Source organism: Rhodamnia argentea, chromosome 8 (assembly GCF_020921035.1).
Source record: "Rhodamnia argentea isolate NSW1041297 chromosome 8, ASM2092103v1, whole genome shotgun sequence".
In the NCBI taxonomy this organism is placed as follows: Eukaryota; Viridiplantae; Streptophyta; class Magnoliopsida; order Myrtales; family Myrtaceae; genus Rhodamnia; species Rhodamnia argentea.
The window spans coordinates 12864182-12888950 of NC_063157.1; the positions used below are offsets into that span (position 1 = coordinate 12864182).

At 39.8% G+C, this 24769-nt stretch overlaps 2 protein-coding genes across 2 annotated transcripts; both read left to right on the forward strand.

The window, feature by feature from the left end:
• Positions 1-1207: 1207 nt before the first annotated feature.
• LOC115755533 (solute carrier family 25 member 44) lies at positions 1208-8158 on the forward strand. Its single transcript, XM_030694976.2, has 6 exons — positions 1208-1428; positions 1983-2364; positions 2633-2829; positions 5626-5770; positions 6876-7029; positions 7666-8158. The coding sequence occupies exons 1-6, from the start codon at positions 1361-1363 to the stop codon at positions 7689-7691; spliced, it is 972 nt and encodes a 323-aa protein (XP_030550836.1). The 5' UTR covers positions 1208-1360; the 3' UTR covers positions 7692-8158.
• Positions 8159-14813: 6655 nt separating this feature from the next.
• Positions 14814-15137, forward strand: LOC115755546. The gene has a single exon (XM_030694989.1). The coding sequence runs from the start codon at positions 14814-14816 to the stop codon at positions 15135-15137; it is 324 nt and encodes a 107-aa protein (XP_030550849.1).
• The last annotated feature ends 9632 nt before the right edge of the window (positions 15138-24769 follow it).

The window sequence follows — 24769 nt, forward strand, 5'->3', positions numbered from 1 at the left end:
ACAATTTTGTTGTTCGGGGGGTGTGGAAGTCTTTAATATTATTCCTCTCCCTCACCATGCCTAGAACCGATGACGGTAATGATGGGGATCATCATTGCAGCTTGTTGATTAAAGCGTTGGTTCATCCTGCTACATGCATTGATGGTAGTTCATGGGAGTTGTTTGAGCTGTGCACAAGTTTATGCAATCTAGGCTTTAAAAGACTCTTTGAATGTCTCAATTTTTTCCGAGTTGTAATTTGCACTTAAAATGCTGATGCATGTTGATGTAAAAATTTCCTTATTTCCTATGCATCACACATTCTGTTTCAGGAGTTTATTTGGTGAATGGTCTGTAGTTTTTTGTTCCAAACTGTCCTCCAAATACTTAAGGTTGGATTGTATTGTGTATATTCAATTTTAGAACTTTTAGTGCACAACTTGTTTGATTGTGAGTTATTACTTTCGATATTACAGTAATTATAATGTCCCAAAATTTCGAGATAATAACATTTAGCACTTTAGATCCCATAACTTGCTTGAGTGAGGCATGTGTTTTGGAAAACAGGTTAAAATATTTATGAACTTTTTTTTGGGCTTTATTTTTTCTCAACTCATTTATAACTCATTGAAAAAAAAAATGAGTTACGCGTAAGAAATTGGGCTTATTACTGAGTTCGTTATCAGTATTTTAATTTATAGAATTTTAAATTTCTTATTTTATTTACTAATTTTTTCTACTGTTTAATTTGTTTTTTTAATTTGATGTGAAGGTATTATCCGAATAATATATAAGCTTAAAGAGGGTTAAATGGATGGGTATTGATTTTCCTGGAATGTTAAAATTATTTTTGTAATATGGGTCGGGTATGGGTCATTATGGGTCGGGTCGGGTATGGGTTATTGATTTTGCATTAGATAAATATGGGTCAAAATGGGTTAAATGAATCAAAATGGGTCGGACCATATTTGACCCAACCCATACCCGACCCGACCCATCTATTTGACACCTCTAGCAGAATGGATCAAAATTTGAAGATTATCAGTATTATTTTTCTTTTAGTTTTATAATTTTGAGACGTGTGATAATCTCGTGGAATTTTCCATGTGTCGACAGCCCCCGAAAAAGGAGTTTTCCGTCCAACGGAGTTCAACATGAAGCCGCGTGGGTAGTTGGAAAACGTTAAAATCCAAAAAAAAAAAGAAAAATGGTCAAACGTTAAAATCAAATTGAAAAAATAAAAATAAAAGAGAGGCAGAGAGAACGGAGGAGTTTTTCGCTCCAAGCAACCAGATTGAAAGCTTCCATCAGTTCATCCCCGACATTCGGTCTTCGCTCGCATCTGGGCATAACGGACTTTTGACCCCATCGCTTCTCAACGATGTCCATGGACGCCTCCAACGCCGCCCGAGTTCAGGCGATTGGTCAAACCGAGATCAATTGGGACAAGTGCGTGCTCATTTTTTCTCTTTAATTTGAATCTTTTTTCTTGTCCGTGATTCGTTCTTGTTTCGTTTGGTTCCTGTTGTCATCCGCTCGCGTTTTCTTTCGGTTTTGTTTTGTGGGCAACTCGATTTTGTTGCTTGGGTTCCCCAGCAAATGGAGTTTGAAATTTATCTTAAGGCAATCAGTGAAATTTATGGGATTTAGGGGGGGGAGGGTCCTAAGTTTGGATTTCTTGCGTATCTCCGTTCTTGCAGTTACAGGGATATGTGTATCTGTTTCTTATTCGTATTGGGTATCAAGTAATCTTGAGTGTTGACGAGGAGGGGGTAAGCTCTTAAGTGATGAGTTCCTCCTTTGTCATGATTATTGGGAATTCACCTATGCGCTAGTGCAACAAAGATGAGGTCTTATGAACACAACAGAGGTGTAGACAGGATGTTTGTAATTAACTTTGCGCATGATTTACAACATCTGTTTGATACTTAGGAAGATGTGACTTCTACCTGTGTTGTGCTAGTTCACTCTTGTATGCTCATCCATTTCACAAATTTCTGCAGGCTAGATAAAACTAAGTTTTATGTTGTAGGAGCTGGCCTCTTCACGGGGGTTACAGTGGCATTATACCCGGTTTCCGTCGTTAAAACGAGGCTGCAGGTTGCTACAAAGGATACTCTTGAGAGGGACGCGCTTGCAGTCCTCAGAGGTATATTGAAGACAGATGGGGTTCCTGGCCTGTACAGAGGATTTGGAACTGTCATTACTGGTGCAATTCCTGCGAGGATTATTTTCCTCACTGCTTTAGAGACTACAAAGGTTGCCACTTTCAAGATGGTTGAAACTATGAAATTAGCTGAGCCTACCCAAGCGGCCATAGCGAACGGTCTTGCTGGCATGACTGCATCAGTCTTTTCTCAGGCCGTGTTTGTTCCAATTGACGTGGTATGTAGTTCATGTTGACATGTAATCTCTTGTTATGACTTTTGACTATCTGAGAGTTTTCCTGAAGCTCACGTATATGGGGTAATAAGTATTATGGTACTGATTACCAAATTATGGTAAACTTAACATCATTTGGCTGTTACAGCAATGAGAATATGATCTGGGGATTTGAGCCTACTTTTTGTTAGCTGGAATGAATAATACAGATAGAAATAAGCTTCCACGGCGTTGTGATGCTAAAGTTCATATCCTCACATATGCTGCTCAGGTCAGTCAAAAGCTGATGGTTCAGGGATACTCAGGCCATGCAAGGTATAGTGGAGGTTTGGACGTTGTTCGCAAGGTGTTGCAATCTGATGGCATCAGGGGGTTGTATAGAGGGTTTGGTCTCTCTGTTATGACTTACGCACCATCAAGTGCTGTTTGGTGGGCAAGTTATGGTTCAAGCCAGCGTGTTATTTGGAGGTAAGAATTGGTTTAGTGCTCTTTTGCTGTGGATGTAGTTCAACTAAACTGGGATTATTGCTGCAACTAACAGAGGATTTCTAGCTTCCAAGCAATTGTTTCTTATGTAATTGCCGATCTCATCAACGTACCTGAAGCTTCCATTCCTCAAATCTGATCAATATAGACTTCTTCCATTTTTTAACTGAATTAACTTAGTTAGGCTTATTTTGTTCATAACTGGTGAACCTTGAGATGAGAACGTGATATTCATTTCCCCCGTCTCTCTCTCACACTCATACTTTTGCCTTACCTTTTTTCGTATTTGTTATTATCTGCCGGGGTCTCATTTGATAAGCTAATGGTGTGCAAAGATTTTCTTTTGATGCAGCTTTTGAATTTATTTGGGCTAGCATGTGGTATGATTTGTAGATCTTGAATGATCTTCCGCTATTTCCTTTTGCACATTTCTACTGTATGTCCATGTGCTTGTTCATGTTTGCATCACTATTTCAATGTCATATGTGATGTTAACATTTAACTGTTTCACCAACGCAACATTGATGTTGTAGAATTTGAATTGTCAAAGTCAAGGTAGAGTGTGGGTGTGTGCTGTTTTTTTTTTCCCCTCACGATGTTAGTAAGCCTTGGGATCAATAAAAGGAGGACTTGCACTGCCAGACATGCATAGTATTGTGCCTCCATTGCCCTCGAAAGAGCAGGAGTAAGATAATGTCATGAAATGGTTTAAATGGACACTGATACCGAAAGGCCAATCTGCACAACATCCTAAAATCTGTTTATTAGTTTTTATTTGTTCATTTTCCTTTTCTTTTTTTCTGGTGGGGGTTTGAGGAGTTGGGAAATTACCATAAAACTGACTTTTTATGTTCCCTTTAGAGGTTATCTTGTTTTAAACTTAAGCACCTATGGCCTCATATGATACATTGACATCTTTAAGTTTGACTCCTTTAATGTGTAAATGCTGTGTAACCTTTTAGTCAGATTCATTATTTTGCATTGTCTCTCTAATCACATGGGTTCCTACTGCAGTGAACTACCCATTAATGGATCATCATGTTAACAGTGACTATCCTTAGCGCTATTCTCCAACATTGTCTTAGGTACTCACCTACTAATATGATAGACAAGATGATTACAATTGAGTAAGCATATGAACTTCATGTTTTTGCGGGTCTAGCATAGTTCACTCTTTGCACAGGATATATGGTTGGCTCATGCCAGTGGAAAGAACCAAACAATTTATCTCCCTGTTTGAAGACACATTTGCTAGGCTTGGCCTTGTGGCCTACCTTCGTAGGAGAATTGTTTCATCGCCTTGATAATTTCTACTAAATTAATCATGTGTAGTTATGACAAAAGTTCTGCCTTATGCGTTTGAACATGCTATAATTTCACTGAAATCTATTTGACTGGCTTCATTTCCCATCATTCCATGTGCCCCCTCAGTTGAAACAGGACTCCAATATTTGACTAACATATGGTGGAGCCACACCCTGTCAACCTAGCCAAGGGACAACTGGGACCTAATTGCACAAAAATAAAAACTCAAATTTCTAATAGAACACAAAAATTGGTGGACTTGCGGGACACTTTGAATTTAAAATCTTAAAAGCACCCGACATTTGAGATTTTTATTTTTGGCTTTTCACATTATATACGCTTTTGTTTTGTTTTCAAAGGTTCTGCAGTCAGCGTATTTCTACTAGAGCTCATTTTGTTCTCATTGAGGAGAATCTTTAATGCCGAAGCTCCTACCCGACCTCTTTTCCTAGTACTTAAATCACAATTTTGTTGTTGTGAAGAGGAATAATAGGGATCTTGACACATTTAGAAGAATATGATGAAATAGTGGAGATGTGTTACTTTAGTTTTGAACAACACACTGTAAGAAGGTGCACTTCATACACCATATCTCGACCCCTCCTTTTTGTCAACTGTAGTTCTCCATTTTTGTTAATCCAGAAGAGTGATTTCAAAGGCTCTAATCTTACCTAAAAATTCTTTTCTTCTACCCATTGCTTCACATTTTTATTTCCATTATCTCCTTTTTATCAAGCAATCCTTACTTGTATAAGTGCAAATCATGCTTTATGCAATTTCTCTTTGTTTACATTCTTTATTATTGTAATGTTTTCTATTCTTGGAAACTGAGGAGCCGTTATATGTTTGTCAAGTTTTCTTCTTCGAATCTATGTGTATCCTTCTATTGATGAAAAGACAAAATTTGAAATTTTGTTTGTAGTCCAATTAATATTGTAGACATATGGAATTCAGATGAGTTATTGGGAGAGTCTACCTTTATCTGAACCTATAAGGATCTTGGTACCTCCATGCGTATATTATTTCACGGTTTCCTGTTTTCCTCTTGTTAAGAATGATAAATCCTATCTCAATCGGCAGATCTCGAAGAAAAACATAATCTAGTAGATTCTCTCTTAACTTTTTGCTACACATATTTTGACTGTTGCATTTTTAAAGTTTCCACATTTTTGCCTTTGTTGTCTTTTCTGTATGCGATTTTAGTCTTTATAAAGTACTCTGTTTTGACATGTGAAATTTTCATGAAGGAAAGCTGCTTTGTGGTTCTCTTTATGCGGTATTACCTGATGTTTTCTTTTATTTAAGAGGAGCAATAGGAAATGTGAAACAGAAAATGTGAAAGTGGGACTGATGTGATACAGGATCAGATGTCACACATTTTTTTTTTTAAACTTGAAATTTATTATATTGGATTCCCATTTTGTACTCTTTGGCATTTTGAGTTTCCTTTTTAATTTGTTTGTCATTGAATAGGCTTCTAGGTCATGGGCCAGGGCTTCAGGAAGCTCCTCCAAGTAATTGGACGATAATGTCAGTTCAAGCTGCTGGAGGAATCATTGCAGGTGCGACAGCTTCCTGCATCACCACCCCATTAGACACCGTCAAAACTCGCTTACAGGTACTTTTAAATAGGTTGATTGTTGATAATTCGCTTTTCTAAGATCTACCTACGACCTGAATAGAGCTGTGTATGCCAATATGCCTAGTAATTTTTTGCTGCCTTTAGTGGTAGATGCTATTACTATGATTACTCTTCCTACATGAGAGAATTCTATTTACCATGAGGACTAGGTTGCTGCTTCTCTGTCTAATAATCAACTCTATTATTAGTCCAGGTCGTTTTATCTTGGTTTTCGCCTTTTGGATGATTCAAAGAGATAGTAAGTAATTGTTTAGGTTGGAGAAAAGGTACAAAGACTAGTTAAAGGAGCATGGGAATGGCTGCATAGATCATTATAGTTTACTTGCTCTCCTAGGAAGGTGCTAATGGGATAAGGTCTATTGGTTTCAAGAGATATTTTTTGTGGAGGGTGGGGATAGTTGAGGAATCCCCTACTCATGACCCATGGGCTGTACGGTCATGTTAAATGTCCCTTAATTGTTTTAGGAAAAAAGGAAGTGATGATATCGGGTGTAACAACATGGGAACTGTCATCCCTAGTGTCAGGATAATGGTATGCTCGCCTTACTATCTAATAAATGCATCATTAATAGATTAAACTATGTGACCCATCGTTCAAGGATAATGAGTGGGTTTACGTGTCTCATTTTTCCAGGGAAGATGCATATCAACCTGTGTAATCAACATTTTTAATCTACATGATGCTTTGGCATTGATAATAAAAAAGACCAGCAAAAAGATACTCTAGATACTAGGTTGAAAGAATAGGAATAAAAGAAATCATATCCATCCTAATTTTTAGATTCAGTAACAGAATCAGGATTCAGCTCTCCTTGCTTTAATATGTATATCTGTCATCTTAACTTGAATAATGCACCAATGCTCTCAAATTAGGTAGGTCTAGATGTGTTTAAATTGGTTAAGCGGGCCATTCTGTGTAGGACATTTTCTAGTACGTTAGCCATGAACTCACTGACTTTTAGTTCTCAAGACCGTCTCTCTATTTATTCTCTCCACTGGCACATTGTAATCCATTAACTTCTTGTCCTCCTCAGTGAAGTATTTGATCGAACATGTACCATTTGGTTTGTTTACTTGCCAGGTGATGGGGCTTGAGAAGAGAACATCTGTTAGGAAGGTTGTGAGAAACTTGATAGCAGAGGATGGTTGGACGGGTCTATATAGAGGATTGGGTCCTAGATTTTTCAGTATGTCGGCATGGGGAACCTCAATGATATTGACATATGAATATCTGAGTATGTATTTCCTCCTTTTCTAATCATGTTCACTTCTAGTAATGAATGATGAGATTACACGTTGTCAAGATACCTGTGAATTGGAAGGTTGTTAACTTTTGGGATTCATGCTGGTACAATCTGTGCACATCTAAGCTCTCTGCCCCGCTTCTTTTGCAATGAAAGGGCATCACGCGCATTTTAAACTCTTGGCCCCTTCTTTGTGATTATATGGTGTCTTCTGTGACCATCAGCTTTATCTCTTAGTACTCCATTTTCATTGTGGTCATCATGATAGAATGTATGAAGTGGTTTAAGTCTCATAGCATCTGCAAGATATTATTTGGTGCATTATGTAATAGGTAGAATTGTTTGGATGTTCGTGTAGCCAATTGTGAGGCGGTTCAGTTCTAACTTTTGATGTCTGCTCATCGAGTTCATACATTTTACAAATTAGATCTAGATGCCTATCTGCAGCTGGTGTTTTCCCCTGGGCACCTCATGGAAAATGGAAGTCATTCCCCAATGTTTTTGCCTGTCTCTTGAAATTGGTTTTATCTTGCAAGTGGTCCTTAGTAATCTCTTGTGTCTCTCCAACAACCTTCTATTACACCATGAATCATCGCAGTCTGACAATTTATCATGTTCTTTGTACAGAGCGCTTGTGTGCAAAAGATGAATAGGCTTGGTGCTGTTCTGACTTAGAAACTGTACTTGTGTATTGAGACCGTCCCCGCAGGTCACACTGGACTCTCTTCGGTATGATCCTCTAAATCTTTCATGACTAGAACATGAGTAGCTTGCGAGAAATAGGAAGACAAACAACACATCCTTTAAGTGAGGGTTCAATTCTTCTCGATCTACATCAATTGGTTGTATTCTTTGTGAATGCCTAGATGTCTGGCTGAGATTCTTTAACATAGCCATTTCTTTTCTTTTCATTTTTCAATTTGTTATCATCAACAATAATACACTGTAGCATTCCCCTATCCTGCTTGCTTCACACTGTAAGTATATTCTTAAAGCAGCAACACAGATGGTTTCTCTAAATTGGGTCTCCTCTGTCCTTTATATGTAGACTAATGACTAAATTTTGTATCACACGTCTTTTCTTCGTAGAGCTTATATACACGGTTACTTGACTTTTCATAGGTCCTTTAGAGCAATGTTTCGCATATTCACATGACTTGCCCTCAAGATTTCCAGGGGGTCTTTCATCTATAGCAAAACAACTCTTCCTTGAGCATTAGATGGAAGAAATAACACCTGCTTAATCACAGTATCCGAAACTCGATTACCCTTCTTATCGAATTAGCCGCTGAAAATATGAAGACTAAGACAGGGCTTTTGTGAAAGTGGGAATGATCCCTCGTCCGATAGACAAACGTTTCTGTTTGTTTCATGATTTTTGGAGCAATAAATCGGGCAATTTTCCTGGAATGCCAAACACATGCAGGTGAACTAATCTTTCTGCAAGCCTGATTACAGGACTTCAACACTGGGAATCACGTTATATTTTGCTCAAATATAAGCCAAAACTTTACGACTATCAATCCTCAGTTAGCTCGTTCCATGCACTTGATCCCGGTCTAGCGTCAATCGAAACTTGCGTGCATTCCTGATGACTATATTTTCTTGGGAAAATTATTAAAAAGTCTTAAATCTATTGTATTTTTGTCAATTCAATCCTAGATCTTTTAATTATGTTAATTGAGTTCTAAATCTTTTCACGTTTTTTCAATGAGTCAATTTGGCCAATTTTGGCTGGAAATCGCTGATGTGGACACATGCTGTCCTACATGGTACAATCAAACGCTAACTTGGACAATCTTTAAAAATATTTTGGTAATTTTTTTCTATTTTTTCTAATATTATCTCATTTTTTTTTTTCAAAAACTATGGTCGGGGCTGACCATTGTTGGCCACTTTTTTTTTTTTTTTTTACTTTAACTTTTAAAATTGTTTATTTTTAATATAATCTACATAATACTTACATTAAAAATTCAGATTCATTTTGTCCTTCATGTTTTAGCCATGTTAGCACCATGTAAGAAAGAGAAACTTATAAAGAAAAGCCATGCCAGCGTTTTCCATTAGCCAAGTTAAAAAGAGTTAACGAAAGGATTTCATTGTATCAATTTAACAAGTTTTAGGACTTGATAGCATTTTTTAAAAGTTTTAGGATTCAATTGACTATTGTAACAAGTTTTAGGACTTCCAATATATTTATACCTATTTCTAAAGTAAAGATGTAATACCGTTCATCCTGAATCTTTATGGGAAACGTGATAAATCATCGTCAAAAAGCCGATATTGTTAAGAGTTAAGCTGAGCTGGTGGTGCAGCTGCCGGTGCTCCTCCATGGACTGCAGAAAAGCATTCGAGTATCTAACCGCAGTTCTCATAAGCGAGTTCCGATAATCGACCACACGATTAACCAGTCTCATGCGTCCTACTGACCTTGGCCAACCCCATTTGGCAGCAGCCGCTGCCGATTTTTCCGTCGGCCCCAAGAAACAAAGGCAAACGAAGAAGACTGATCAGAATCGAACGAATTCCCTCAGTGACAGTGGCACAAAGATAAAAGGATGCCTCGACGGTGAAAATTGAAGTAGCGGTAGACACACAATGAAAGAAAAATTTCCATGCTTCCCACAATTAATCTAAAAGACCGATCTCAACTTATAATAATATCTGTCAAACTCCAATTCCATTAAGAACAGTGGTTGATAAGGCTATCCTTTCACCCAAAGGAAGTAGCCTTAGACGTAGCCTTAACTTGGGCCGGATATAAAAAAATGTAGATCCATTTATTTGTTAAAAATAATCTGATTGCAGGAAAAACCCTAAACCACTTACAACTAAACTCAGGAGTCCAACTTAGACATAAACAACTCATACCAAAAAATCAAACTATCAAAATGTCCTCCTCATAGTGTAAACGCTCTCGTCCAATTACCTGAAGATCCTTAGAAAAAAAAAACGTAAGACGAATGGAATAAGCAACCACAGCCTAGTGAGATATTGCAAATCTCTTAAAAGCATATTGAGCATCTACTATGCAAATTTAAGACTTAAAAACATAACGTATCATACCAACCTTACAAGATCAATTATATATATACATACATATGTATTACTTCAACATAACTATATATTTATAGCTGAAATACTCATTGCACTAATAATAGCGAAACAAGTGTCAATAGTCTAGTTCACTAATTAATCTCATCAAATCACATGCTAATGGTCTATTCTATTGATCAATTTAGTGTTCAAATATCTAACCATGATCAAACTTAACACCCCCGACAAAAGCAATCAAGATTCCCCATGGCTAGGTCTCCACCTATATCGCCAATGGCCAACCCATAATGTATCATAAAACTAGTATGCATACCCACAAGCCCCTTAATGATCGATACATCGAGCATCAACACAAACCCGCATCAACATCCTCCAAAATCTACCAAACCTAAAATCTGTATCACAAATCGGTTACACAAACCAAAACATATAATCTTTTGCAACTCAGTTCATCGGTCAAGGTCTCATTTCAAAAAGTATTTCTCAAATCTTTTCAAAAGTTATCTCATAAAACAAATTCACAAAGTAATACAGATAACCTTCAAGAAAGGTTAATAAAACCATCTCACAATAACCAAAATGTAATGAAATAAGATATGGGTTTACGAAACAAAAAAAAGACATCAGCACCACTTACCTAGGAATGTTCAAAACCAAACAATGTATTTATCTGAGGTGACGATCTCGCAATCTATAATTAAACAAGAAGAAAACAAATTAAAACACTAACTTAATTAACAATTTGACTAAATTACATTTATTTGTGGACCAATTGACTCCTACACAACAACGAAAGGCTTGCCATAGCGGACTTCACTGTTGTCCAGTATGCGGAGCTTACACATCGGATTTATCTCATATCTCTGCTTGTACACACCCATATACTGTTTAGTGAGACATTTGCTCACCCAATCTTTTTTCACATCACCTTTGGTTTTCCACAAAATCTGAAAAAGTTATGAAACAACATATTCACCTCTCTCTAGGTTGCATTGTCAGTCCTAATAGAAGTGTCAACAGGCATAATCGCATGTGTGTGTATATATATCATTCTCTAAAAGATTTAGTCAATGAATCTGAAGAAGAATTGACTAGAGGATTTTTTTTTTATTTGAAAGAATTGGTAAAGGATAGTGTTCCTTATGTTTCGAGATAAACATCTAGAGAGAGAAACTTTGATCTCTTTGCTTACGCTCTCCCTATTTCTATGTTTTCCCTTGGATTTTACTCACTTAACATATCCTTGCGTGATTCATGTTGTTACTCTCTCCCTTTTTGTCATTAGCAAAAAGATTAACCATAAGAATGAGAATAAACTATAAACTATAGAAAACATCAAGCTTCATTCATTGTCAGTAGGAAGTACAAAAGTATATCTAAACAAAAACAAGCATCAATAGCGCAAAAGAGTGGATCAACAGCCCACTTCACATTTTTAGTCACAGAGGAACTTAAGAGATGCCACATTTCCTGTTGCCAACTCATTAACTTTCCAACAATTCAAGAACCTAACATCAGTCAAATGTGGATAATGCTTGCCTAGTGGCCCTTTTTTTTTTTTAAACTGATTTTTGTTGGGTTGGATGTTTTTCGAACTGATGTTGGTCCAGTGGCTATTTTAAGATTGTTGATCTCATCCCGAAGCTTGAAAGTTCTGTGTGCCTTGAATTGTCCCATTCTAGAGGGAGATGCCAATTTTACAGTGCCCAAAATTAAAAGAAAATGATTACTCGCTCATTGTATGTATATCTTTGAAGGAATAGCTTCTTTATTTTCCGATATCACAAGCAAAAGGGAAGACTGCATTTTTGGACTGGAGAAACTCAAAGAAAACTCATAAGAGCATGGATGAGACGATCACTTGGTCCGATGATATAATATCATTTTTGCTTTTACACACTTAGAGGAAAAATCCACAGGGTTTAGATGATTTCTAGCTGAAGCAAGGCACTCCATTTCTTGATGCAAAGCTCTCAAGAAGATGTCCAAGAGAGTGCAGCAGCTGGACTTGCAACTTTTGTTTTTAGAGGAAGGCTTGAAGCAGCGAGATGAATCACACCTCCTCCTAGACCTTGCTAAATCTTGGCAGGAAGGGCTACAATTAAAGGCCGCGAGGGTAAGGTTTTTATGGGACTTGGAGAACGGCATGTTAACTGACTCCGATTAGCCTCATTGACTAATAAGAGTAAACTTCATCAAACTTTTAAAGAGCAATACTCAGTTAATTCACAGTTTAACATGATTATTGCAAATAATTAACTCAGATCACTCCTCAAATTTGAAGGGGCTTTCTTAAGTTGCAAAAGGTTAAAAAATATCATGCAAATGCCGTGAATCATTTGTATCGTTGGAGCGCCTAAGCTAAGCCTTTTTCCGTTGTTTCACCCGAATCACTTAGAGAGAGGAGTGTTCTTAGAGAGAGACTTTGGGAGGAACCCTTTGTTATTTGATTTGTGGATGCCAAAATGAGAATGATGACCTCCCTTTATATAGTAGGGGTCCTCGGACGTAAACTTTTTTTTTAGATTCCAATTATCATCGCACCTTCTATCTTCCTAACCACCAACATTAATTGAGAAGCTTCTAGAACATAGGGAAAATTACTTCTCGCCTCGTCCCTAGGGATATTCTAGAATGTAGTAGAAAACCTTAGGCAAACCCTAGGCAAACCCTAGGGGACCAAGACACAGTAAGTCTTGGGGTTGTTCTCAACCAGATGACCGACCGATTGGGGTGCAAAAACCTCGGCCCATGTCACGAACATATGAATCGGTATGTCCTTAGAATAATCTTATCTCGTGTAGGTGCCCCTCTCAAAACTTGTATATCCGAGGTCACCCATTGTATTTGTACTCCTAAATTGCAAAAATCATAATCTAAATCTTCCTCGTCTATTTGAGAAAGTAAGTGATTCACACTAGACTCCTCACTCTTGCACAGAAAAAAAAGACATCTATTAAAGTAAAAATAAGTCCCCAATCCACTTCCCGAGCAATCGACAGTCGAACAGATAAAAGGCACTAAGCATGGTGCTAATTAACTCACGCAACTAGAGCAAAGGAGACAACCAACAATTAAACAAAAAAAAATCAAAATTACCGAGAAGGGCAAGTAAAAAATGATTTTCTAATCAATTTTCTGACATACTTAAAAAAAAAATCATATAATTTTTAATTTTTTCAAAATTTAATTTTTGAAAATGGTGTTTAGGGCTGGCCGGCTGAGCCCAACCCTTCTAAAATCATAAGCCACAAAAAAAGAAAGCCTAAAAGCCCAAATAAATCAAAATAAGCCCATCTGTAAAAAGAAAACCACAATCAGGCTCAATATCTCAAACCTAAAAAGCCCATTTCCCATACCTCAAACCCAGAACAGGCCCAAGACTCTTAAACCCTAGCCCATTTCCATCACACTAGATAAAACCCTAGGTATAGGTCAAGCCAGCCGCCGACTCGGACCAAACACGGTCCGACCCGACTCGCCATCCACCCTCCTCACGCCATCGCCGTCCTCATCCGGAAGCACGTTTGCTGCTTCCGTCGTTGCACCACCAATGTCGTCGACTCCAGACACCCGACGTTGCCGCCGTCGACTCTAAGTGCTCGACTGCGTGATCCAAACCAAGACACACTCGGGCTAGGCCAGGGGTCTTCCGCGACGAACCGTGTGTCCGCCGCACCCGACTCTAGCATCCGCCGCACCCGACTCTGATGCCCGACACCAGATAACACCCGCGCCAGACTTTGACGCCCGACACCGGATGTCCGACGCCTAGAAACCCATCGATACCCAAAATAGAAGGACAAACAAGAACACTAAATACTCAGGTCAATTACGGGCAAGAGAATTGTTAATTAATCAAACATATATAGAGATAGCACCGAAAATGAAGGAACGATCCACGCTTCAGTCTAGTATTTTGACAAACATCTCATGGGCGTTAGAGGGTCAAACGGGTGGATCGGGTCAAATTTGAATGTGATCGAATATGTTCCGACTTCTATTCACTCATTTAATCCGTTTTAACCTATTTTCATATAGTATAAATTTAACGACCTATACTCGATCTATACCCAATTTGACCCATAAAATAATTATTTTTAAATAAAAACGATATTGCTAAAATACTTTTAGGTGATTGAATTCTTTTAATTTTTTTAATTTTGATAAAAGTAATTTTTTGTTATTATTTGCCGCCACTTCCGCCCTCCGCCGACCACCGCCACCACCATTCGCTGCCAACTACCGCCACTGCCGCCGCCGCCCGCTAGCCAACTCCTCCCACCGTCGCCGCCATTGTCGTCCGTCACCGACCACTGCCACCTCTACCCACTGCCGCCACCGCTCGCCGCCAACATTGAGAAACTCCCGCTTGTGTGTCGTGTCGGAAAACCAGATATCTTCATTAGCGGCGTACCGCCCTCGGTTTTGACTCGCCATTTTCCTCTCCCAGACAACTTTGGCCTTACAACTGAATGGAAATTTGCGCATGTCCAATCTATTCACGTATGACTCAGTGGCAGAGAGAGAGGTCGAGCAATGGAGCGAAGCCATGTGAGATTCTCGGTGCAGTGGGACCTCCACTCATCCCAGCAGCCATTCTCGCACACCGTCGGCATGGAAAATGAAAAATAGCGTGTTGGAATTAATTTGATTTTCCATTGCTGGATGACTGGGTGCTATGCCGAATCTACAAGAAGAACAACGCCCACCGGCCAATGGATCAGGAGAGGGATGACTCGATGGAGGACATGCTCGAATCCATCCCTCCTTCGTTGACGATGATGAACCCTCAGAACATGAAGCTGCACCTCCCGAAGCCGTCGGCCACAAGTTACGGCGCATTCTTCGAGCACGAGCAGAACCTTTTCGAAGGTATGATGGGGGCTAACGGTGGAGGCGCCATCGCCGGGAACGCGATCTCTCACCTCGCATCACCCTTGGGCTTAAAGCCAAAATTGACCATGGTCCAAGTGCCCAACGGTTCGACCCCTCTTCCCTTGAAGCGGTCGCTTCACTCGACACTCGCTCTATTGGAATGACCAGGACATTGCCGCCGAGGCGAGTGACCCTTCATTGGTCAAAAGACAGTTCGCCCGGCGGTGATGGAGGTGGGGGGCGGTGGCGAGCGGTGGTGGGCAGAGGTAGTGACGGGTAGGTGCACACGGCAGCCGCAAAAATGGGTCGAAATTTACAAGGCCATGGATTGAAAATGGGTTTAGTTAAAATCCATATTTGAATAGTCTTTATAAGCCTAAACCCATATTTGATCCATTTTTTGCACCTACTAAACCCATATGTGATCTAATTAAATGAAAGTGAGTTAAAAAGTGGGTCAATGGCTCGTATTGACACTTCCATGTGCGCTGAAAGGAGGGAGATAGGGGAAAAAAACGGAATTCGGTTTCGTGCGCATGCCTCAATCAAGCACCAGACAGTGCTTGAAGTAGAAGAAATCAACCTAGATGAGCACGAAAACTCGAGAACAGGAAGACCTGACTCAACCTTTCTTGACATCCCTACTTGGCCCGAGAATGGCGAACGGAGGGCGGGCTCGAGGCGACACAAGTTGCGGCCACCAATTCCGTCCCTGTGCCGAGACATGAAGGAGATGATGCGGACCAAGGAAACAAAAGACCCACCTTCGAAGCCGCCGGAACCGTGAGGGAAGGGAAAACGCTGTGAAGTCGCCGGGGACCGCCTCTTCTATTTTTCTTCCCTCCTCTCTCCTCTCCCTGTTGTGCGTTGTTTTTCCTCAGCAGGAGACGGTTTTTTTTTTTTTGTTTCTTGACCGACAAAGAGAATGAGTGAAGAGAGAGAAGAATTTTTGGGAGTCGTGCGGCAGGCTTGTCTAAGGTTTTTATCCATGTCATTTTGATACATTAGGTTTCAATCGTGGGTCTACGATTGATCTAATGGCTTAGATTCAAGAAAAGTTTTGATTGGCTCATAATTTATGAAAATGGCCATGCTAAGTTAGGCCCATTTTATGACAATTTCATGAATTAATGTTAATGTAAGGGTATTTTGATAATTTTCCATACAAGGGCACATGGGGAGGAGAAAGAGGGATTGAGCATACATTGAGGTGAGATAAGTGCGTTTTTAGAATGAAATTTTGTTCGATACCCGTGAAACCAACTATGATACTATCTTATTCGCAAATAACAGAAACCATGGACTTGAGGAGTTATAGATGAAAGAAATTATTGCGTGGTATTCACTAAACTGAAGGAAGAATGTAAAGCACAAAACATGCATAACCTAGTTGCCAAACAATAAAAGATCTATGACGAAGGGGAAATTCATCAAAAAAGTCCTAAATTTATTGTACTTGTGATAATTCAGTCCATAAATTTTTTTTTTTTTGGCAATTCAGTCTTAGACATTTTATATTTGTGTCAATTCAGTCCATTAGACCAACTTTGACTAGTCGGCGCCGACCTGAATGCCGACTAGCATTGACGTGGCAATTTTCATTAATATTTTTAAAATTTTAAATTTTTTTTTTTCATCTTCTTCCTCCAACTGATTGCCAATTTGGCAAGGTAGCCTCGCCGGCCACTAGCTTGCCCGTCAACTGCGTGAGCTCGAGCTCGACACCGTGGAGCTCGGCCGTCCACGGTGTCGCGGTAGCTCACCTAGCGATGCCCAGAGAAGGCGATGCCACGATCAAGGGAGCTCGAGCTAGCCAGCCTTGGCGTAGATCAAGAGATAGTCAAGTGGTCGGAGCCGCACCATATCTGCCACAATTTGGAGATCAAGATTTTCTCAATTTGCTTTCCTCACCACACGAAAAAGAGAAGACATTCAGCCATTGTTAGTTCCCTTGGCGTTCGTTTATCAACCACCGACCGACAGCTGCACCACCGCGGGAATTCCTTGATGCTTCTGCCCGCTTGACCGAGGCGAAGAGTCACGGTCCTGTCCTGACTCGAGACGTAGCCTTGCACCGTGACAGCTCCCGTTCGTCGATTTTTCATTATTTTGCAGGCGTTGGAAGTCCACTGAAATCACCACCGAAGCTCGCCTAGCGACCAGCATGGCGGCGACAGTAGCCAGCGAGGAAGAGCCTCGCCCATCCTCGCATCCAGCTGGTTTCATTTTTATTTATTTATTTATTTATTATTTTACCCACAATTTTTTAGTAACAATAGGTAACAGTATTCAAAATAAATATAAAGATATAAAAATCTGAAAAAAATATATATTAAAATACAATTAAAAATTACCGGCGTCCACATCAGCACGGAAGGTCAAAGTTTGCTAGATAAACTGAATATATATGAATGCAAAAGGTTTAGGATTGAATTGACAAAATTGAAAGATTTAGAATTGAATTGGCAAAAGTACAAGAGGTTTGGGACTTTTTCGATAATTTTCCCTATGGTAAAGCTTTGATATCACTAACGACCTTCCGTGTGATAAGAAATTACAATGGAAGCGAGCTTACTCTCCTTTTTTTTTTTTCCTGGCTTAGCTTGTCATGATAAGCAAGCTTAAAGGTTCGACTTTGAAGCCTTACCACCATGTCCCAGCAATAAGTATAATGACAAGATAACTAGACACATTCAAGATTTTGTTGCCCAGCACATGTATCGCACAACAAGATAAGCTTTAATGAGTGACACAAAGACGGAAGCAAGTTGAACTTTGGGGAACTACAGCTTTCATCGAAGGAGATAAACAACCCGTGAGAACAGGTCAAAAATAGAGAGAAAAGACTCGGAGAAAGTGATTTTCAATTTTAAGCCAGAGAACATTGCTCCATTCAATAAAGTCTCCTTGCAAAAGAAACAAGATCTTTCTTGGGATAATTTCAATTGACAGGAAAATGTTTGCAAGTTGTCCTGTAATTAGTTCAAAATCTCAAACTGCAATTCTATACCGGGTGGCTAGTAAGTTAACATAAAGCATCTGCTAGTTGTAGTCGAAATCTAAGGACTCAAAAAACGTTCACTTGAGTGCCATTAATTTTCAATCGATCATTTAAGTGCCAATTTGTGTTTTAAAACGTTTACTCAAATGCCGTAAATCCGATGTGGCATAACACTTGTAGTGAACATTTTTTAAAAAATTATGGCACTCAAGTGATCGATTGAAAAGTTATATGACACTCGAGTGATATAAAAAAAAAGTAAATAATTTCATCCGTTTCATGACTTCCATGCCATGTAAGATGTTACGCTAAATTTATGTAGGACATTATTTCGTCGAAGGAAGGTATGTTATGACCAATTAGCTATGTGTGCTCATTTTGTGCGTTTTGGGACGACGAAGGACAAACGAATTACCAATTTTGTCAAATGTCAACAAAAACCTTAGGCGCAAAAACATCTTTATTTATGCATACGACCTCGTTTTAGAGGCCACGAAATAATATTGAAAAATACGATTTATTTATGCATGTTTCCGTCATGTGCATGGCACGTTTCCAACACGAACAAAATCTCAACAGCGAAAATGGAATTGAGAGATAGAGAGACAGAGGGGAGAGAGAGAGAGGAGAACGGTGCACCTAGCAAAAACCCGTCCGCCACCGTTACCTTGACGGCAAAGTTACAACTCGACACCAGAACAAGGGCAAAACAAAATGCCGCCGGCTCAAAACTGTCAGCACCAGGATGAGAAAAAGGAAAATTCACATTGCTAATAGAGGGTCCAACCCGAACAAGTCCGCAAAGTCTTGGAAGTGGTCATCTACATTCCAATCGGAGGGACCCGTACCCAGCCTAAATCCAAGCTCAAAATCCTTGCTCGGGGTTCATGAACACATCCCAGAAGTCGTCCTTGAAGATTGTCTTTCCGAAGCTCTTAATTGCCGAACAAAATCGGAGCCAAGCTCCGGAAGTCGAAGAAATCGTCTGGGAACAAGCTCCCCTCCCTCTTTCGCCATGTCACTGGCATGGAGGCGTCATCCGAGGAGAAAGTATTGGGTGCGCCCGGAGTGCCAGCGCATCTCTGAGTCGCACCATTCAGCTGCTGCCATGTGGCAGCCTAGCCCCACGTGCAGAAAATTTTCGAACGCTCAAAATCTTGCGTTTCTGTTACTCCTGTTAGCGCCCAACCGCTTCCCTCCCCCTTTTTTTCTCTCTCTCTCTGCTCTTCCCGACGATTGCTCTGCGTGCCCTTCCCATCCACGACGTAAAATCTGCTCTTCACTCTCTCTCTCTCTCTCTCTCTCTCTCAAAGTCCAACCAAAGCAAAGGGTACCAAGACCAAGGGTAGATGAACGCCATTTTTGCCCCAATATTTTCTCCCTCTCAAGGTCCAACCACAACCCACGCGCAGAGCAGACGAACACCATTGTTGTCGACGTTTGCGACGAAGCTCTTGCGGTGTTGCTGACGACGGACGACACGAGTTTTGCCAACGTTCGCAAGGAAGTTCTTGCGGTGCTGCCGGCGACGGACGAAGAGCTGACGGTGAAGTGGAGCGCCAACGACACATGGTGTGGAGCAGCAAGGAGTGACATTAAGACAGACAAACTCTTCCCGACTCCGATAAGGTCTACTCTTCTCTCTTTCCCTCTCTCTCTCTCTGTATTCTATGTGTGGATGCTTAGACCTTCAGCAATTCAGCTCCGAAGCTGCGCTTTGGTGCCAATTTCGAGCAATCTTTGCATCCACGCGATTTGTTGTTCTTCCTATTGCGCGGAACAAGCGATCGAACAATAAGATAGACAGAACAAGAAAATAAATCGGACACCGGATGTATGTGGTTCGGTCGTACAGACCTACGTCCACGGGAAAAGCAGCAACGAATTTCACTATAGATCAAGCGATACACGGAGATTACAAACCACACTCGAGTTACTCAAACACTCTCGGTATTTCTCAAGCCCCAATTACATCCAATAACTCACACAACGTTTAGCCCCCAATTCTTAACAAAATAATCTCTCAATCTCGCAATGGAATTACACAAATCTAACCTCAAGATTTAATCGGCTTCGACACTTGAATTCTTGATGTAATATCACGAACATAACTCACTAAGAAAAAAAAAACCCCTTTCCAAGCACTCGCGCAGCACTTCAATAACTCTCTCCGAATCAATGCACAAAACCAGTATATATATGCAAAACCATGTCAACCTTTTGCCGACCCAAACAAGGAGTCAATTCCCTTGTTTTATTTCCTTGCTTCTCTGACACGCAAATCCAAGTCAACTCTACGGCTGGATATTCAAATCAGCCCCTCTCTATCATGCAGTAGATTTCCTTTTATATTGTTTATTTTCTTTCTTTGGCTGATAATTCTTGCGTGTGTAACTGACTTCCGTATCCCTTTATCTTTTCTCTTCGGTTGACCGAGTCCAACTGGCGTTTTCTATTTCCAGAGCAAAGACAATGCACGAGCAATTTTAACATAATTCGATTTCGTATATATTTTCCTTTGCTCAATTTCTGACTTTTCTTTAATTATCTCATATCGTTCACGGGCTAAAATTCAAGACATATTTCAACAATCTCCATCTTGGCTCAACATTTGAGCCTAGTCTCATTAGCTTCGCCGATAATCCGAACATCATCTGCTACTCTCCCAATAGCCTCAATGGGCTCAACCGCCAAAGGCATCATCTAAATCTAAGCTGCGCTTGAACTTCACCATAACCGTGGACCTCATTAGAATAGCAATTGAACATGTACCTTTCAATGCTCCACAAGGACTTTTTGATACAAGCTCCTTTATCATAGATAAAACAAAACCACCATTGCATCCATATCTATTAGGAGACCGAATACGTACCTTATCAATATCAACAGATTCAGCAACTATTGGCTCTACAGGCTCCACCTCGCTATAAACACTATATGTGTCGATTATCACCCTAGTATTAGCTACCTCAAGAGTTTACGGTTACAACTCCACCTCAAGCTAAACACTCCTCGGATTCATATGAACACTATTATAATCACTCATGGCCTGAAGTATTGGAGACTTGTCAAAGGTAACTTTTTTTACCGCAAACGGTGAATTTATATTTGGGCACCACAACCGATAACCCCACTCACCTCATGCATAGCCATGGAATATGCACATTGCTCTCATATCGATCTTACCATTACTTACTTGATAATAACACGGGCAACCACACTATCTAAAAGTAGAATAATCAGCAATGTTACCTGACTACACTTCTTTGGGAGTCCGATATCCGATTGCAATCGATGGAGATCTATTCATTAGGTAGTTCGCTATACTAAGCGCATCCGCTAAAATTCTTCTAGCTATACTAGCACTAAAGATTATTTTACGGGCTGTCTCTAGTAATGTTCTGCTCGTCAATTACGCAAACTGTTGTGGTCTACCGGCACTAGTGCGGTGTTTCACTATGCCGTTTATCATGCAGAATTTATTTACCAACTTCCAGCAGGACTCCATGCTATTGTCAGGTTGCACATGCTTGATCGACTTAGCGGTCTCCACCTTGATCAAAGTTCTCGACCGCGTGTTCCCGACAACATGTCAAACTTGTGCATCGGTACAAACACCGAAGTCTTCCTTCAGCAGTCGTTATACTCTCAAATAGATACCGACGTTTCCAGAGCGAAACCTGTCAATGTCTCACCTTGAAGTTCATACAGGCCATCATGCTTGATTCCTTTCATTATCACCAGGGCACCTTGAACAACCTTCAAAATTCCACCTTATGAAGAATACCTACATCTAGTTGGATCTAGGGTTCCCAAGGAAATTAAGTTCTTTTTCAACTCTGGAACATGTCTTACTCCAGTCAATGTCCTCACAATACCATCATGCGTTCTGATTTTAACATCACCAACACCCACAACATCGCATTCAACGTTGTTCCCCAACTACACTTTACTACTATCCGTGCACCGATAAGTAGCAAACCAGTTTCTATTTGGTGTAATATGAAAAGAACAACCGGAATCCATAATCCATCCATCAAATGACGAATTTTCAAGTGACGACAAGACCTTATTGACACCATCAGAATTATCGGCTACATTTGTAACATCATTTGTAGATTCAACTCTAATTCCCTTACTCGTTTCGTTTTCCAACTTTAAGCAATTCCTTCTAAGATGCCTCCCCTTACTACAATTCCAACAGACAGCACCACCGGTCCTAGACGGATTGCGCTATTCAAGTTTATACTACTTCTACTACCACGAGTATCGATTCTTCCTCTATTTTCGACTACTAAAGCAGTAGATACGGATTCGCCAGATTCTCTTCGGTGGATGTCCTTACTTAGAATTAAATCTCGAATCTCATCAAATGTCAAACTTGTTGACCTAAAAGAATTACAAACAGCAATAAAAGTAGTATTCGAACTATCGGGCAATGAGAATAATAGAATCAAAGCACATACCTCATCTCAACTGAACTCAATTGACTAACAATCACATTGAATTCATTGATATGATTAGCAAGCGATGCATCTTCACTCATCTTCAAATTAAACAGACGTTGCATCAAATAGACCCGTTGATTGTAGAGGACTTCTCGTACATATTCGACGGGACTTTCATCAAACCCGTAGTGGTCTTCTCACCGACGATATTAAACGCGACGTTACGAGCAAACGTCAATCGAATAACACCCAGCGCTCGTTTATCTAGACATTCCCAATCAGCTTGCTTTATCGTCTCTAATTTCTCCCCAGACGGGGGCAATTGCAACTTCATCTAATATAGATAGTCTTTAATTTGCATCTTCCAAAAACTAAAATCCTCCCCCTCAAATTTGTCGATTTTCACTTTTACTTCTTCTGTCGCCATCGATTCGTTTCAACTCGATAAACCTAGCACCGATACCAATTGTTGGGTGGAACAAACGATTGAACAATAAGATAGACAGAATAAGAAAATAAATCGGACACTAGATGTACGTGGTTCGGTCGTAGAGACCTACGTCCACGAGGAGAACAGCAATGAATTTCACTATAGATCAAGCAATACACGAAGATTACCAACCACACTCGAGTTACTCAAATACTCTCAGTATTTCCTAAGCCCCAATTACATCCAATAACTCACACAGTGTTTAGCCCTCAATTCCTAATGAAATAATCTCTCAATCTCGCAAATGAATTACACAAATCTAACCTCAAGATTTAATTAGCTTCGACACTTGAATTCTTGATGTAATATCACGAGCATAACTCACCAAGAAAAAAAAACCTTTCCAAGCACTTGCACGGCGCTTCAATAACTCTCTCCGAATCAACACACAAAACCACGTATATATATGCAAAACCGTGTCAACCTTTTGCCGACCCAAACAAGGAGTCGGTTCCCTTGTTTTATTTCCTTGCTTCTCCGGCATGCAAGTCCAAGTCAACTCTACGGCTAGATATTCAAATCAGCCCCTCTCTATCATGCAGTAGATTTCCTTTTATATTGTTTATTTTCTTTCTTTGGCTGATAATTCTTGCGTGTGTAATTGACTTCCATAGCCCTTTATCTTTTCTCTTCAGTTGACCGAGTCCAACTAGGCTTTTCTATTTCTTGAGTAAAGACACAATGCACGATCAACTTCAACATAATTCAATTTCGTATATATTTCCCTTTGCTCAATTTATGACTTTTCTTTAATAATATCATATCGTTCACGGGCTAAAATTCGAGTCATATTTCAACACTTCCCTTGTCGAGATCAGAGCCGGCTCGCGGGAGCTGGTTTGCTACCACGGCTGTCCTCGTGGTTTTGTAGCTTCAATGGTCATTTTCCTGTCTGTTTGTTTGTTCCTCTTTGTGGTCGTTAGCGATAATTCCCTTTTACGAGCGGTACAATGCCGACATCTTCGAGTTCCGCTTCTTTTTTATCCCAAAGTTAATTCTTTCGTGTAGTTCCTTGTAGGAGCGGTGGCATAGAAAGGAGTGCTTTTGGAGTTCCGTGAAATTTTCTTTGTTAAAATTAGATAGACGGGGAGAAAGATCAAGGAAAAAACCCAAATCAGGAATGCTCCCACAAACCATAGACTCTACCCAAAATCCACCTTGCCGAGTCCGTGTTGATCTCTCTCTCTGTCTAGGTTTCTCTATTTGGATGAGATTTTGCATTCGAGCTCGTGGATTTTTAATGATAGTGTCAATTTCGTGTATATGTGCTTCTTTTAATTGTGTCCCTTTTGTCGGTGATAATGCTTGGTTGTGTTGATTTTATGGTTCCAAATAGTTTTTGGAGTTTGTCTTTGGGTACTTTGAAAACATGCATCTAGATATATTGAAGATACATAATGAAAGTAGAAACTTGAGATATATTGCGATCGGATGGAAAACTACCAATACCAAATGATTTCTTAAAGTTTTAGTACTGGCAGAGAGCAAATTTTAATGTATCAAATCAAAATGCTCCACAATTGATTCTACGAAATTCTGGAATATGATTATCTTTGTTTACTCCACGGCATCTTATTTGCTTTAGTTGTACTTGTATTATCATATTTTCAAAATGATTCTCCAAAATGAAAAAAAGGTGTTGTCTTGTAGGTATGATGTCTTCATCCATCCAATGTGAACGAGACTACTTCGAGTGAATTAACTTTCCAAAATAAAAAGTGTAAGTGTGGTAAGCGTGCTGCTGTGAAAATATCGAAATCAACAAAGAACAAAGACAAGCTCTACTAAAATTGTGTGCCTACAAGCGATGTGCGTCATCTTATCATGAAGGTTCCACCTACTAAAGATGACATGAGA

Excerpts from the sequence above, each read along its gene's own strand:
- LOC115755533 (XM_030694976.2), top strand. The coding sequence starts at position 1,361 with ATGTCCATGGACGCCTCCAACGCCGCCCGAGTTCAGGCGATTGGTCAA. Across the intron at positions 2,365-2,632 it reads TGTTTGTTCCAATTGACGTG|GTCAGTCAAAAGCTGATGGT; the intron begins GTATGTAGTTCA and ends TATGCTGCTCAG. Across the intron at positions 7,030-7,665 it reads ATTGACATATGAATATCTGA|AGCGCTTGTGTGCAAAAGAT; the intron begins GTATGTATTTCC and ends TTCTTTGTACAG.
- LOC115755546 (XM_030694989.1), top strand. The coding sequence starts at position 14,814 with ATGGATCAGGAGAGGGATGACTCGATGGAGGACATGCTCGAATCCATC.